Consider the following 17,538-nt stretch of genomic DNA (forward strand, 5'->3'; position numbering starts at 1 on the left):
AAAAGAATTAGTTAGCTACATTACAAGCTACAAAGACACTGAAGGAATATAAGGGATCTGTATCAGATATGGATGTGGTTGGTTTTGGGTCAGTAAAATTAATACTTTTATTCAGCCAGGATGCATTAAATTATTATAAAATAACAGAAATGATGGTTAGAAAAGGTTCCTATTTTAAAAAATGCTTTTGTTTTGTATATTTTATTCATCATAAACTTTATATAAATATTAAGCAGCACGACTGTTGTTAACATTGATAATAATAGTAATGTTTCTTAGGGATCATATCAGTATACTTGAATGATTTCTGAAGGATCATGTGACACTGACGTGATGACTTCTGAAAATTCAGCTTTGCCATCATAGGAATTAACTACAATTCAAAATAAACTGAAATAGGAAACAGTTCATTTAAATTGTAATAATATTTAACAGTTTTACAGTTTTTATTTTTGTTCAAGTAAATGCAGCCTTGCTGAGCATGAACAGAACCCAAACCTTATTTTCTATTTACTATGACACATAAATCTATGATTCAGTTTTCAGTTGTATAGCATTAACACTATGTAGATTTATACTAAACTCTAAACAGACAACATGTAACTGAAAAACAGTGATAAACAGCGGTAATTAACCAAGTAATAATTCAAACTGTTTTTGAATCAGTTCATTAAAATGAATGATCTGACTCTATAAATCAATCTGACTTCCCAACTCTATTTGAGAGATACAGACGTTCTAGTAGAGCCTGTTTATTTATTCCCTCAGCTTGTTCAGTTGTACGGTGGTTGTGTACAGAATGCAAACCCCTGCTATTTTGCCACACCTGTCGAACAAATAGCATGCTACTAGAAAACCTGCAGTTTTTCAAAAACCGCTGCACTATTGTGATGCAAATGAAACATTTAGTTAACTTTGTTACTCCCCAACAGACTCCTTATGCCTTGTGTGAATAAAAAGCTTCACTAGCATGCAGAATTGGACACACTGGCCTTTGTTAATGAGAAAAATGAGCACGGAGCAGGGTGCGAAGGACAATGGAGAGGATCTGGCCTCGTCTCCATGCACCGTGAGCACATAAGGTCTGCCCAGTCGACTTCTCGGACTGTGTGCACGAGCGTGACCTCTCAACAGAGCGAGCTGCACTATAAATCCAAGCGTCTTCTTAACAAGGTGTCAGAGCAGAGCTAAATAACGACTTGGCCTCTACTCTCGGCCTCCCTGCTGCTCTCCTGGCGGGACAATAATAGAGCCTTCTGTTCATCTGACCTCCACAGAGCCCAGAGGGACAGGTTCTGCTGAATTCTAACTGCAGCCCCAGGGACCATCCAGCCTGCAAGAGAGCAATGCTTCACTCTCACTTTACCATAAACTTCCATCCGTTCTGACACTCTGAATGACGCCTGCAACAGAACCGGCACTATAATGAGAATGTCTGCCATTCGCTCTACCCATCAGGCCACTGGAGAGGGTGTAGAAGCCCCTTACTCATATATTTCTTTTTAATATGTAGCAGTGCTGCAGACTTTAAATCCATGCAGGAACTGATTGTATGCATTTCCCAATACGAGGTAAAGCGCAAACTTGGCAGGAGAGGAATGTTCCAAGCTCAATGCAAGTAAAGCTGTGTCGATAGCATCCCTGACAGGCTTTTGATTACCACAAAACTCTGCCCTCAGAGTGTAAACACAGGCACAAATCATATGTAATGCCTACAGGGTCAGAAATGCATTTTTTCATTTTTTGTTCTTAATTTTTTCATTTTCCAGCAAATTTTAAAATGCAGGAGAAACGCTCCATAACATGGCTCTGTTTTTCTTGTTCGTAACATCTGATATAGTTCTTAATATTTCATTCTAGGTCTAGTTATACACAATGCGATAAAAAATATCAGTAAATATTGATTTTGTTTTATTGGTTACACCCTTACATCCAATTATAAAAGATATAAAAAGATGACACAGCGTGATTTTATATCGTTAGAAATAAACACAACCACATAACGGTGAAAAAATGCCCTGAAAATCAAATCCAGGGGGCCAGTATTGCCTCTTAATGGAAAATTGGATTTCTGACACTGAAAGTGTGTATTGTAATGCATTACACTAGAAGTCTATAGGGCAAAGCTCTGCACTGGAGTAAACCATGTAACTTTCTCATGATGCGCATAAAGATCCAGAAGGGATTGTTTACACTGAGGAAAAACACACAGGAATTACATATCCAGACATTTATCCACTTAGAAAAGTAGTGTCACCTCAAAAGGCTGATTTGGGTAAAATAACAGCTCAAATGACACACATATTCATACAAAATGTTAGCAATTTAACTCAAATTAAAGCTGTATATTTATAACTTTAAACCTTCCAAAATGCTTGTTCTATAAATCAGAAGTCTTCAACTTTTTCAGACTAAGGACTTCTTGGTAGATAAGGAGACTTTTGTAGAAAAATTAAAACTAAACCACAACATAATACAACATAAATTAAGGACTTATTCCCAAGGATGCATAAGGTTATTGATGTATACACTTTAAACCCTTTGGTAACACTTTACAAAAAGGTTCCATTAGTTAACATTAGCTAAATTTTTCGTTAACATTATTTAATGGAAATACAACTGTTCATTATTTGTTCATGTTACCTCAAGTTCATTAAAGGGTTAATTCACCCCCCCCCCCCAAAATGTCTTTAATTACTCACCCTCATGTTGTTCCAAACCCAAAAGACCTTCGTTTATCTTCAGAACACATATTTTTTTTTTGATGAAATCCATGAGCTTTCTGACCCTCGATAGACAGAAACACAACTCACATGATCAAAGCCCAGAAAGGTAGTAAGGTCTAGGGCTGGACCAGAATAGTCGATTATTCAAATATTTGTTCGTTGGGTTGGCATTCGATTTTCAATTTTGAGGTTCAAATAATATATATATAAGAATATATAAGCCTATATACTAGCATCCCCCGCAAAACAGTCTTTATTCACACTTGAATTTTGTCGCTTATTTACTGTAAGGCCTGGTTCTAAGAACTGTAAGGTACGGTTACAGTTCTATTTCCATGTGAGCCAGGTATGGCGTGGCATGACTGCAAACCGTTCTCGGCACAATTAGACAAACAGAAAAATATGTCTGTTCTCGGAGCATATAAGCCCTGCTCAAAAAATGGTATTCAGACCAGCCCTAGTAAGGACATCATTAAAATCGTCCATGTGACATCAGTGCTTCAACCATAATGTTATGAAGCTACGAGAAACTAAAATAATGACTTTATTCGACAATTTCTTCTCTTGCGTGTCAGTCTCCAACACATGCTCATAACAGTACCATGTTGAATAAAGTTGTTATTTTTGTTTTTTTAGTGTCTATGGAGGGTCAGGAAGATATCTTAATTCGTTTCCTGAAGATGAACGAAGCTCTTACAGATTTGGAACGACATGAAGGAAAGTAATTAATGACAATATTCATTTTTGGGTGAACTAACCCTTAAAATAATATTAACAGATATAACCTTTGATTGTAATTATGCATTCGTAAATGCTGAAATTAACATCAACTAAGATTAATAAGTATTTTTTCATTGTTAGTTGGTGTTAAAGAACGTTATTAACTAATGTTATTAAATGGAACCTTATTTAAAAATGTTACCAACCCTTTAAACGAAAGTTAAAAGGTGAAAAGTTATTCAAACAGTAGTAATTTAGCGTTAATAAAGATATAAACCTGAAAGCCTCGATGATGTAGGAAGTGACAGCATCTCCGCCCTCGTGTGGGTTGGGCTGCCAAGTGAGAGTGACGCTATTTGAGGTCACATCTGTCACCACGGGCTTCTGAGGAGGACCAGGCAGCTGCAGGGACTGCGAGACCCTCGGGACAGAGGACGTTCCACTCGCTAAACACAAGATACAGAGTCAAATGTGACTGCGTCAAGGGTGCATTCTTGTCCAAGGCCGTTTGACTGCACATTGAAATCATCAGTACAACGAGTTTCTTGAAGTGTCAGCCTTTCAAAGTCTCACAGAGAGCTGTGTTACAGAGAAGAATGCTTGTACGTTACCTTTCACTGTCACGGTCCCACTCCAACTCATCTCACCAGTGGAACTGGATGCGACACAGGTGTAGGTCCCTGAGTCAGTCTCCTAGCAACAGAGAAGACCAAATCATCTCTGGAAGATGACGAAGATAATTGCGAGCATGCAATGTTTCTGAAGTAGTTGTGTGCTTTTCTCTTTCCCTCCAAATGAAGCGGATCAAATGTGTTGTTTCAGCCGATCAGTCATTTCAATTTGTTTTCAGTTAGTTCGAGGTTGTGACTGTTAGATCTCCTCTAAGATCACTTTTGACATTCTCAACGGCTGTTTTATATTCTGCGAACCGCAGTGCAATCTGTCAAATGTCTCAATTAAGATATACAGGCCTTGTACCACAGATGGCATTCTTATTGGAATGTTCTTGAAATGTGAAGCAAAGAAAAGCTGTGCAATATACAGCTGCTTTTTTTGAGTTAAACTAACTTTTGAAAGACAATGTCTTTTGAATGCTATATCAGGGTCAAGATTCTGCATTTAAAAATGGGTTCCGTTTCAGTATGAATTTAAATAGACCTGACCAGATACTAGAAGAATTTGAAAAATACATTTACAGAATTGCAATTAATGCATAACCGAGCAATTTTAACACACGAATGATAAAGATTATTCATTCAAAGTAATTATATACCCTAATATACCATATTTGTGTACACTATAGTGCATACTAGAACAACACACTCTTTATTTTTTATAAAAAATAAAATAAATACTTTGCAATAAATACAAAATAAATATAAAATGTTTTATTATATTGAGAAAAATACTAAATTGTCCATAAAAATTATAGTTAATTTTTCAAATACAAACAAATTTTGGTAATTCATATCATAAAATGTTTCTGGAACTATTCTATATGTGTATGTGTGTATAAAAACAATATAATATAATATAATATAATATAATATAATATAATATAATATAATATAATATAATATAATATAATATAATATAATATAATATAATATAATATAATATAATATAATATAATATAATATAATATAATATAATATAATATAATGATTAATGTTTTATTTCATTCCAACATAATACAACACAAACTATAATAAAGTGGATGGTACCACTTATATGGATTTACACACACAATTAACAGCCAAAACTATATAAAAAAGAAAAATAGAAAAATAAAATAGTGTTCCTAAGAATCTTTTTTTTTTTTTTTTTTTGTTAATGAACGTATATATTTATTTTGTAAAAAGAATAATTGTTTTTGTGTGTGTAATAAAACCTGAATTGGTGCATTCTGGGAAATTAAGTGTTGCTCCATTTGTATGGCCCATACAAATTCAAGTTAATTTATCAAATAAAATGCAGATAATATTAAACACAACCAATATTAATAATTCATGAATTGAATTCTTGATGGCACACAACCATGATTCTTTTATGCTATGTTATGATATAAGATGTATGATGCTGTTTTAATATTCAAAAGAGAGCCCCACAGAGTAATATTAGCATATGAAATATTTCACTCCTCCATCCTTATCTGATAGGCTAATATATCCGTTTTGTCAAACACTATATCATGACATGACAGATTTGGCTGGTTGTTTAGATGTATCGCACTCAGAGCTTCAAGTCTTGAGCTATTTTTCCACTGAACCTACTTGATGAATGAATGCCAAAATCAATTAAAACAAATCTTACTCTTTTCTCCAAACTTGGAAGGAAACTGCAGATTAGAGTCACTTTCACTTTATCAGTGTAATTCGTGTGCGTAATTACATTTGAGCTAAATGTACGCAGAGCTTCTCCAAGCGATCAAATCTGTTGGTTATTGATTTATGAACGTTACGTGGCTAAATGTGTTTTGCATGCGCTGATGGAAACCCTGCCTCGAGTAAGAAATGCTCAAGTGGACACCATTATTTCAGGTGTGCTTGTGAACGTCTCACTTAGTTTGAAATGTTTTCTCAGAGGCTCTCTGTCCAGGGAGCTTTCGCTTTTCACAGCTCTAATCAAAGCAAACAATTCACATCTTTGTCTGAAGCGTCTGTCAAATACCTTCAAGCCGCTGATGTGTAAAGTGCCGTTTTCCATTAGGCTTATGTGAATGTCATCGCTCAGAACGCTTTGGCCGTCCTTCTCCCACCTGACGCTGGGGATTGGGCTGCCCATCACATGGCACTGGAGTAGGGCGCTGGAGCCTAAAGCGAGCGTCTGGTTGGCTGGGCCCTGACGGATAATTGGAGGGACGAGATCGGATGGGCCTGGAGGATAAACAGCAGAGTGTGTTTGTGGGGAGTGTGTTTGCATCTGTCCAGTTGTCTTACAGTTGTCTAACAGTGCTTCTGGCATCCAAAGATCAGTCTGACTTGTACGGCTACGGAAGTGCAACTGGCAGTCAGAGTTAATCACACTTTGAGAACACAATGGCACAAAAAGATGAAGATATTGTGGAATCGGGGTGATGGGTCAGTATGGTTGGCTTAGACTAGTTATTTAAGGGAATCTGCAGAATTGTAAGACTTTTTAAAACTTGCAGGAGTAGAATGAATAACACATACTTAACAAATGCATACAATCTCAAAAATAAATCATGTTTCTCAGATTCTTACTTGATTAAACAGGCTAAGGCATATTTTTTAACAGCAAAACAGGCTTATTTCAAAGACATCAATACTAGAGTCGATCCATATTGAATTTGCTGATATGATGAAACCAAGGCAATTAAAAGATTGCTGTGTTGATACTCATGAAATCTATATATTGAAACTCTTCTTACTGTGACGGGGCGGCCCAGAGAAGCCACAAGAGTTTTACATTTAATTAAACACCTGATACAGTTTATTGTGTAACCACAATACCAATAATATTCAGAAAAAAAATATTTGATGCATAATGCAGGACTTTTAATTACAAAAAAGCCCTCCAAAAAAACGGGACTTTTATTTTGAAGTATCAAGGCTTTACTGCTTTCAGCCACTCATTCAAAAAGACAAATACAAAAATCCTCAACATATTACAATAAAAATACAGTAAGGTAAATACTCATCAACAGCTTCTTAACTTTCAAACATGGAGAGCTCACAATTTATTTAACCACATCATTGCCTTTAATTATATAATTCTAAAAACTTCAAAATGAAGTAGGTTCAAGTACACTTCTCTTTTAGTGATCCCTCAGCAAGCACCATTAATTGAAAACTAAATTTATGATTTAAAGAACGAACATCAAAATGAAGAGCCATGCGTATTGTGTGTGTTCACGCTCAGGCAGTTTGTTAAATTAAATTTATGCATTTAGCAGACGCTTTTATCCAAAGCGACTTACAGTGCATTCAGGCTATCAATTTTTACCTATCATGTGTTCCCGGGGAATCGAAACCCCAACCTTGCGCTAGCTTGCTTGCTAATGCAATGCTCTACCAGTTGAGCTACAGGAACACACAGTTTGTTAATGCTAGGGGTTTTCTTCACAATTATCTCCAGAGATGCCATTTGCTGGGTGGGATGAACTGTAATCCCAGGTACTCACCAGTTTCCACTTCCAGCAGAGCCTTGGCGAGGACACTTCCTGCCACACTGATCGCCTGGCAGATATAGTAGCCGGAGTCCTCCGAGTGAACATCAGAGATGGACAGCTCTCCGCTCATGGACACAGAATAACGGCCCGACTGGGAAGGAGGTTGGCCGGGGAAAAGCAGCATCTATGACAGAAGACAGACTCTTGAGTTCACACCACACTGTGGGTAAATTACCAAGTGTTCAGAGAGACTGAATATCTGATTTACAAATTTCAAACAGCCAGGGAAAACAGGATCGTTCTTTTGAAGGAAAAGAGTTTGATGAACTATGTAGGCATACTCTAATTATTATTATGATGCAATGCACTTGAACAGTTAAAGGAAAAGTAATAAAATCAGCCTGTTTAATTGGATTTTATTTGAAGGACAGATGTAAAGGTGTTAAGTCATTTATTCATGTGATGACAAAGCAGAATTTTCAGCATCATTACTCCAGTCTTCAGTGTCACATGATCCTTCAGAAATCATTCTAATATGCTGATTTGCACTCAAGAAACACAGTTGAGCTGCTTAATATTTTTTTTGGAAACTGTTATTCAGTTTTTAATAAATAGAAAGTTCAAAGAACAGCATTTATTAGAAATAGGAATCTTTTTTAACCCGATTCATGTCTTCACTGTCACTTTGATCAGTTTAATGCGTCCTTGTTGAAGACAAGTATTTAAGTATCTAAAAAATTAAATGCTTGAATATGGTGCCTCCAAAATATCGCTGAAAAACTGTAAGCCGATTAAAAGATCTCATCTCCATCAAAACTGATTTGAGTGCTTGGTTGTGTTTTTCTGGCAGTTTAATTCGCTGAGAGAAGCTGTTTGTTACTTTGTGGGACTGCAGTGGGGTTAACTGGGGGTACATACAGTAAAGTGAGGGGGAATCTATGCACTTCTCTTAAGAGGCTTAAAATGGGCAAGTAATGGACGAAGGTGAAAAGGCCACAGCCTAATCTGGAACACAGCTGCAAATGGCATACAAGCGTGAACACGAGGGACGTGTTATAAAATCCATTGCACAGACCACACCCCAAATGACACTAAAATGATGTGAGCCATCAGGGCTGAGTGGTCTTTAGCTCTCTACCGCACTGATGGTGGTCTATTTTTAGCGTCGAAACACACTCCTGACTGCCATTACACTGGACTCTGTGCTTTTGCTGGCCTATGGGAACTGCTCTGAAACCTGATGTTCCTCTCTGTTAAATTTTCTCCTCCCACTCCTTCACAAGTCTCTCTAGGAGGTCCAACTCATCGGTGGTTTCCCATGATGGCTTTGAAAACACGCTGCTTTGTCAAAGGGCCCAGCTCCAGCAATTCAACGCTCTGAATCATCTCTTCAATGCAATCAGCAATACACGGCTAATCAGCATCAACAAGGGTAAATATAATCATAGAGACTCTAGGCTTGTTTTCAAGCTCTGGCTAAGTTAATGAGTCACTGATAAACATGCTCTGAGATGCAAATAAATCATCTTTATATGAAGAGATCTGCCTTTGATCTCCAATCAGGCTCTTTAAACCCACGCATGACATTCAGTGAAGCACTGGATTACTGGGGGACAATGCTGAGCCATCTCATAAGCGGCATCTCGAATCATGTACAATGCACTGTTTACTTATGCTATACAGTATGTACTTGACTATATACTGTATGAATTTTAAAAGGTAATATAGTGTATTTATACACAGCTGTTTAAACTCAAAAAAACATGCTATGTTTGATTAAAAACTGTGGCTGCACTCACCTGACTCCCTTCTTTCTGCCAGAAAACTGCTGGAAGAGGGTTTCCCTGGGTGCCACATTGAAAAGTGACAGTCCGTCCCTGGGCAGCGACTTGATCCTGGGGACGTACGTCAATCTGTGGGGGCACTGCAGACAGAGAGAACAGAATGTGGCTGGTTAGAGAATTTGAAATGCTTCATGATTTTTTGCATTTTTGTCTTTTTTAGCTACCTATGTCATACAAATGGATGGAGGAAGGACAAGAAATAATGGTAAATAGTGTTGGCAAAATGACACAAAGTGGGAAAGCTAGACCCAATAAGCAATTTACATAGGAAAAGTGGAATTGTCCAGTAGACCAGATCGATCAAATCCAAGAGTATTAAGTAATAAACATATACTTTAATTTCTTAAGAAATGTTCTGGAATCAAATGATTGAAGACGTTGGCATCTGTGTAAATTAGAGCAGAGTTTGTGGCACTGCAGAGATACATTCTGAAAACTCTAGAGTAACATCTGAGAAGTAGGAGTCTCGAGTAAACGTCTCAGGGGGAGTCATTTATTTGCATTCCCTGTCTCTGTTTCAAACTAATGCTAATCAGCTGGAAAGCCCAACACCCAAAATCAGTTTCCAATCCAAAAAGATACAGCAGACTATCGAAATTTGGCATACTTTACTGAGATGTCTGTTTGTGGCAGTTTGTGTGCAAACCTTTCAATTTGTTCTCCTCTGAATCTCCGAGCTTTCTAGGAGTAACAACTGAGATGTTGAAGAGACATAATTTGCTATGCGTTTCTGCTATGGGAGGCTCTGACAACAACCACTCGTACTTGAACTTGGTTTGATTGAATTTAACCCTCACCAAACACCATCTATGCTCGCCCACTCTATAAAAACATGTATTTTAAATCACTTATCAGTTAAGTGCTGTCCTCTGAGGCTCATCAGCTCTGTGATTTGCACATTAGCAGGAGAGCTGTCAGATTTAAAACATATAGAGTCTCCAGTCAGCCCAGATTAAAGCAAGTAATTAGTTGTGAATGCAAAGCTGATCCGTGGCTCATGCTGGGATAGCGGCGGATGCATGATATCGAAAAACATCTGTTTTCAGGGGCGATGTTTGAGGTGGTTACTGCTCGGTTTATCGCTCTAAAAGCCAAACGGAACCACCAATGTTATCCAGCAGCCATTTCCCACCCACTTTTTAGTATGGTGCTGGGCTCAAGGCTGTGTGTCTTTGTTTAGATAACCAGACCGCTACCCTGCTGTTCAGAAACTTCACAGTAGGTTTGTACTGCAGACCCAAGTGAGAGAAGGCGTATGAGAGCGAGAAAGGCAGACAGGGAGAAAGCGCGAGATCTGACTCATCTGTGTTGTTTCTCCATTTTCACATTTTTTTCTTACGGGGCTACAAGCTCCCACACAAATAACAACTCATGACGAGAAGCTGACAAAGATCATATAAACCGGAGGAGAATAATAGTATGGGGAGAAGTGGCTTGGGGCTGACGGAGCTACTGTTCACTTCTGCAGGTGACAACTCCCAAGCGACAGATTGACTTGTATGTATGCATGTCAGCTTTAGGGATTGAAATAATGAGTAAAAGAAACATCTCCGAGTATAATGAAATTCTGAAGCCTCAAAGGGACAGAATATATTTTAAAAAATATCTGGGTTTTTATTTTTGGCCTTAAAAATCAATGCCTTAAATATCTTCTTTCGCATTTATGGCTTGATGAAGCAACTTTAACATCCACAGAACCTTTCTATTCTACAAAACATACTTTATTGATTGGTTGGGTAACACTCTACTTAAAGTCTTTATGTATAATGCATAATAAAAGTCCCTTTAATGCATTAATTATGTCTTGCAATGCACCTTATAATGCATTGCAAAATCTCATGAGTAATTGTAACCACAGTTATTATAAAATAACACTTGCATTTTAAAATTCGGTTTTAATTATTTACAAGATATAATGTAATATAATGCACATTATGAATAATTCTAATGTATTATACCCTTTAATAACCCTTTATAATGCATTATATATAAAAGCTATAAGTTAAGTGTTACCAAAGGTAGTTTAGATTATCAAAATGTTCTTCCTTCACAGTAAGATTCTTTTAAGAACTGTTTACTGAATGGTTCTTTATGGAACACAAAAAAGGTAATTGCGACAATTCAGACTTTTTTACATCTTGCAATTCTAACTTTTTCTTGTTCTTCTTTTTTTATTTGCCTTATACTAACTTTCTTCTTCTCAGAGTTTATATATTGCAATTTGTTTATAGCTAACAATTCTGCATTTATATCTTACAATTACGAATTGTGAGATAAATATGGAACCCTGTTTCTGCCACAGAATAAAAAAAAAATGAATAAAAAGTCTGACTTTTGTTTTCAGATGGTATAAATTATATAAAATCAGATAAAGATAAAGATATAAAGTCAGAATTGCGAGTTATAAATTCCAATTTTCAGGGGAAGAAAGACAACTGTTTATATCTCACAATTTTGACATTATACAGTAACTCAAAATTCTGTGTTACCGTATAAAGTCAGAATTGCAATATATTTACACAATTTTGAGAAATAAAATAAAAAATCACAATTCTGCCTTTATGACATGCAATTGTGATATCTTGCTATTCTGAGAAAAAAAATCATAATTGCTAAATAAAAAGTCATAATTACCTTTTTTTATTTTTATTCAGTGGCGGAAATGGGCTTTTATAGACAAAAACTCACAATACCTATTACATTTTTTATCCCATGGCAGAAACAAGCTTCCATATGAGGGTGAATAAATGATTTGAATTTTTTTGCATGAAATGTCCCTTTAAAAGCCACAGAATTAAACCACACAATTTCCCATTTTTAAAACAGGGCACGTTTGAGATGATCCAGTGAACGAGGATGCATTTGGCTCACGACTCATCCTGTGGGCATTTTGTTGGGCTTGGTAAAAGCTATTGTGCACATGGCCGCTCATCGTGTGTGCTTGTCTGATGAGTGTAAAAACAGCAGATGTGTGTGGTCAGTCGTAATCTTCAGCGTGTTAAGTCACTGATGCTGTGGCTTTGCTCCCTGGTATTTTGGGGAAATGTTAGGCTAGAAGGCAGCAAACATCTGCTGAAAGGATCAGAGAAGACAGCGTTCCCCTGATAGACACAGGCCCTGTCAATCTCACATTAGCACAGGTGTTCTCATAACATCACACAGAAAGTAAAAGTTAACAGACTGCATGCATAACTATTTTACTCTAGCTTCTGCTACTGTGTATTTACATATGGGACTGAAGAGCTGCAGTACATGCAGGGCAAAACTCACCAAGTGCCAATGTAAGTAAATATGGCTGTGGAGAGTAAATTAAACCAGTTACTCACCAGTGGCTGGAAACCTTTGCATAATAATGCTGCATAATACAGAAGTAAATCTGTAAGAATTACAGTCACATATTTGGATTTTTTTTTTCACGTTAATCCACCAAAACGAAAATGTGAAGAGTGAAATCCTGATTTTTGTGACAGGTGCAGTTCCACTGAGAGACGGATACTGGCTCATGTCATATGTGATGCTGTGAGTGACAAAAAAACAACAACACATTGGGATTTTGTTCATAATATTTTAGTTTTGGTGGATTCATGCGAGAAATATTCCACATACAGTATGTGAATAAAATTCTTACATATGTATTACAGCGGTATTATGCAAAAGAAACAAAACTGTTTCTCACCAATATATATCTATAAAAAAAATCTAAATGTAATTTACACTTTATTGGCGGACAAGTAAAAACCTAAATTGGAAAAAAATGATTTTATTGTCTTTTTTGTTTGTTTTTTAATGATATATTATATTGATATAGACGGTAAGGGAGAGGACAGGAAATGTGTGGATTAGTCCATGTCACACGTCAGATTCAACTAACGTCACTAACATGGGTGCCACAAATTAATGTGGAAAAGCGTGTGCACTAATTAATAAGTCACATTCAAAAGGCTTCTATTTTTAACTCTAATTTTCTATTTTACACCATTTTTTCAAAATCTAAGAAAGCTTTGTTGACAGCAACTGTATTCAGTCTCAAAATCCTTGTAGCTGGTAGAGGGCGATGTGGGGTCAAAGGTTCGATCTTTAGGTAAAGCTAGCACTGATAAAATGTTATGTAAGCAGTTGTTTTGTATAAAAGTGTCAGCCAAATACACAAATATAAATGTAAATGTGCTTGTGATTCCTTAAAATGTAGTAGTCACTGTCCAGTGTGAATGTTCATGCTTCAGTGTTATTTATATTAATCAGCTGCTTAAAACTTCCTAATTCACAAGCTCTGAAATCCCCATTAATTTAATGGCAGTATCAGAGTAATGACTTGAAATCTCTTTTTTAAGCATTCCCACACTTTTCAATCATACCCACAATGCAATGCAGCAGAAAACAGTCTGCCTGTGCTACCTTGCGAAATGCAGCAGCATGCAGTGAAGAAGAAGGAAAGGTTGGTAAGGATGAAATGATGAAGGGCAACAAAACATCAAGGCAAATGAGACAGAAAATTCACAAATGAAACATCAGGAAAATGGCCCCAAGTCAGAAAATGGAGAGAGAAAGAGAGAGATAGAGAAAGAGTGAGGCAGAAAAAGGAGGCTGTAGGAAGGAGATGGAGGCAGAGCTGCTTGTTCTCATCTTAATTCAGACTGGCAAAATAACTGGAGGATGAATTGAATCAGGGCCGCTTCCCCCGGCTTGTGCCAACTAGATTCCCATCCAGTTTTCTCGCTCTTTCTCTTGCTCATTTCTACACACACGCAAACACACACTTTGCCATGTTCTATTAACACTGCCTCTGCACTCCGGCAGTTTGCTAAAGCACACCGTCTTTCTATAACAGCTGTCAAATACAGTAATCCACACGCTTTAACGTAAGCTCCACATCGTTGCTCTGTTCCGAAGCTGCCTAAGTAGAAAAACCTACAATAATTTACTCACCCTCATCTTGCTCCAAACCTGTATGAGTTTCTGTTTTCAGTGGAACACAAAAGGGGATATTTTAAAGACGTTTTTTAACTGTTTAATCCATACAATGAAACCAACACTGTCCAAAACAACATTTGGTCCTCACTGGCGATTTCCATTTATTTTTATGTTCCACAAAAAAAGAAAGTCAAACTGATTTTGAACAACATGAGGATGAGAAAATGTATTTTTAGAGAAAAATATTTATCCAACATCGTTAATGAGGTATGTAAACTTTTTCTTAAAGTATATATTTTATTCAACACTGAAAAGTGTCAAGAAAAAAGTATATCAAAGCCTAATAAAAAAGTACCCATTGTTTGTATATTTTGTGCTTATTTCAGTATTGTGTTGTTAGCATAGCAACATGCGAACATAATCTTCAATGAAAGCAATTGTGAGTCGAGTCTCTCGCTACTTATATTGTGCTTCCATTCCCTTCTGCGATACAATTGCGAGAAAAGGTTCAATGCATCACAAAGCTTTGTTTAGTCCTCACTAAAGCATATACAGTATGCACACACTTTACACGCACAGTCCTGTTTTCTAAACTTGTATGATCTGTGTGTAGACCTATCATGTGCTTATTTTTAAATGTAGTTTTTGCACTACCTAGTTTGTCCACAAGGTGACAACACTGGCCTGGGCCGTTGTTTCACAGAGGAAAAATAAATGGAGACAAAACAAGAAGCAACTACCAGAAACCGCAACAACAACATATACATGCATGGATGAGTGCTGGCATGAGTTAGTTAAAAGATACACCCAAATTAAATGAGACAGCTTGTTTAAATAATTTCAATGACATTTGTATTGCTAGTAACTTCTGGAAATGAATAGTGCAGACAATGGACAAGGATGAATCTTTCTAGTGGATGTGTCAAGCACCTGTGTTCACGGACAATGGCAAATATTTTGAAAGGTATGTGTTTGGCTGAATGCATATCCAAAGTGCTTGCATCAGAACTGAGTCCTATATTTGGCCTTTAGAAGTCAGTTGGCTCTCTAGTCAATGAGGCAATGCACTAGAAAAGAGTTAACATTTAAGCTGCAACAGAGGAGCTGATAAATCGTTCCGTGTGACTTCACACAGATAAGACTGATTGCACCTGACATGTTCAAATGTTTGCGGTGAGGTCTGTTTAATGGAGATGAGTGACAACATATGCATGAAGCTTCTTTGTGATTCATATTTGATGTGCGCTGTGATGTGTGGTGTAAAAGGAGGCATGCCTGCGTGTCTTACCGTGGACCTGCAGCACGGCGGAGGCTTCGGTTTTGCCCACGCTGTTTTCTGTGACACACGTGTAAGTGCCCTCGTCCTCTGCTCTGACCCTTACCAGACGCAGGCTGTTGTCACCACGGATCTCAAATCTACTCGGCCGAGAAGGTGAAAAGAGACAGCGGTTGTCCGTGAGGAGAGCAGATTGAACAGTCATCACACATTCCTCCTACAGCCTGTCTTCATCCTTCCACTCTCTGAGAGGACATTTCTGTGAGACTCCATCAAATATGCCACTGTACTGTGCCCCAAACTTTAGGAAACTCTAATTATATTTCATTCTTGGGGCTTTTGCCACTTTTTTTTTTATTTGACAGTAGAAAGGAGACAGAAAACTATTTGGGAAGAGAATGGAAATAGGACCAAGATTCAAGTCAGTTCACTTGTTGGTCATCTTTCTAGTCCAACAGCTACAGTAATCTATTTGAATGGGAAAAGACTGAAATCTCTAAAATTGTTGGCTAAGAAATCTTTCATTTAAACAACATATGCCATACTGCCAATAAAACCTAATAAGTGTTGCTTCGTTAGCTCAAAGCACAATACAATGTGATTTTCTTTTCCATTGGTATATTGAGAATTGCAGTTTCAGACATTTTTCTAAAAGTGGTCACTCTCCTTCTCTTCATACTGTCTCTGACATAATTTAAGCCAGATTTGAACCTGAATCTCCCATATAAGCACTTACACTTGGCATGCACAACACCATACACCTCATACTGAATGCAAATGATTGTAATACATTTCCTAGCTAAAGATTTAATTTTGGAACAGAAATTAAGATATCTTTAATATTCTCTAATCATTTTCCACAAGCAATCAAGATTGCATTATATCAAGGCTGCACAATATGTAAAACTATCAAAATGTTGCATATGTGCAAACTGCGAAATGCTTATTGCAATGGATGTAAGTTAACTGAATGATTTTAATACTTCAAAAAGTTTATAAAAATCTAAGTTGGCAGAGAATAAAAAAATTCTGAAAAGATGAGAAATTTTATTGCCAAAAAATGTGAAATGTGTGATTTTTTTTTTTTTGTCATATCATTTTTAGTTTTTAAATGTTTAAATATAATCTAAATTACACATTTAAAGCATTATCGCATATAAGATTTTAAATCAATATTGTGCAGCCCTACTTCAAATGAATAAAAACCTAAATTAAATCTGTTCGTCTTATAAACATTGATCAGCAAACATACACACGGTAGAGCTTATCAAATTCATTAAACAGAAGCACAATTAGACTGGCTGAATATCTTCGTGAACTTCTTGAATTGTCAAAGATTTAGTGTAGACTTTCAGGGGAGGGACAGAAATCAGTCAGGTTTCATTCAAAATATCTTCTTGTGTTCCGCCGAAAAAAAATTAAGTCTTATGTGTTTGCAACAACACGAGGAAGAGTGAATGACAGAATTTTTTTTTTTGATGGGGTAAACTATCCCTTTAAGGTTTTGTTGTATAATGCTCTATTATGCAATAAACATTATTCCTCAGTTTGAGGTTTATTGTTTAAAGGGGCTTTCTGCTTCTCTAACTCAACTATAACGGAATTAGGAAACTGATTTTCTAATCTGTCACTACATAAATGTCATTAAACTGGCATTTGAGCTCCATAAAGCTGCCGTAACAGCATCACAAATGTTTGTAAGCAGCGTCTTGCCTCCCCCGCGGTAGTTCCCCTTCGTCTCTGTTCCAGCGGACAGTCGGAGCCGGGTCTCCATGAACCTCACACAAGAAGTCAACAGTCTCCTCAGCCAAAACGATCTGATTCACAGGTCTGCGGATGAATACTGGCCTTTCTGCTCCCACAGTCACACACATGACACATAGTGATTATTTTCACTCCTTTGTGAAACCAAAAAAATTAGGCAGAAAA

General features: G+C 36.9%; 1 protein-coding gene across 3 annotated transcripts in view; it reads right to left on the reverse strand.

The window, feature by feature from the left end:
* Positions 1 to 17,538, reverse strand: part of LOC127973191 (roundabout homolog 2-like) — a 50,140-nt gene that overhangs the window by 9,494 nt on the left and 23,108 nt on the right. For all 3 annotated transcript variants that reach the window (XM_052577344.1, XM_052577346.1, XM_052577345.1), the window contains exons 5-11: positions 17,323 to 17,461; positions 15,622 to 15,749; positions 9,378 to 9,502; positions 7,591 to 7,762; positions 6,117 to 6,322; positions 4,058 to 4,139; positions 3,724 to 3,892 (exon numbers count right to left, since the gene is read on the reverse strand). In XM_052577344.1, coding sequence (XP_052433304.1) covers positions 3,724 to 3,892; positions 4,058 to 4,139; positions 6,117 to 6,322; positions 7,591 to 7,762; positions 9,378 to 9,502; positions 15,622 to 15,749; positions 17,323 to 17,461 — 1,021 coding nt within the window. The remainder of the gene's footprint in view (positions 1 to 3,723; positions 3,893 to 4,057; positions 4,140 to 6,116; positions 6,323 to 7,590; positions 7,763 to 9,377; positions 9,503 to 15,621; positions 15,750 to 17,322; positions 17,462 to 17,538) is intronic.

The sequence above is a fragment of the Carassius gibelio genome, chromosome B15, assembly GCF_023724105.1.
Source record: "Carassius gibelio isolate Cgi1373 ecotype wild population from Czech Republic chromosome B15, carGib1.2-hapl.c, whole genome shotgun sequence".
Lineage (NCBI taxonomy): Eukaryota > Metazoa > Chordata > Actinopteri > Cypriniformes > Cyprinidae > Carassius > Carassius gibelio.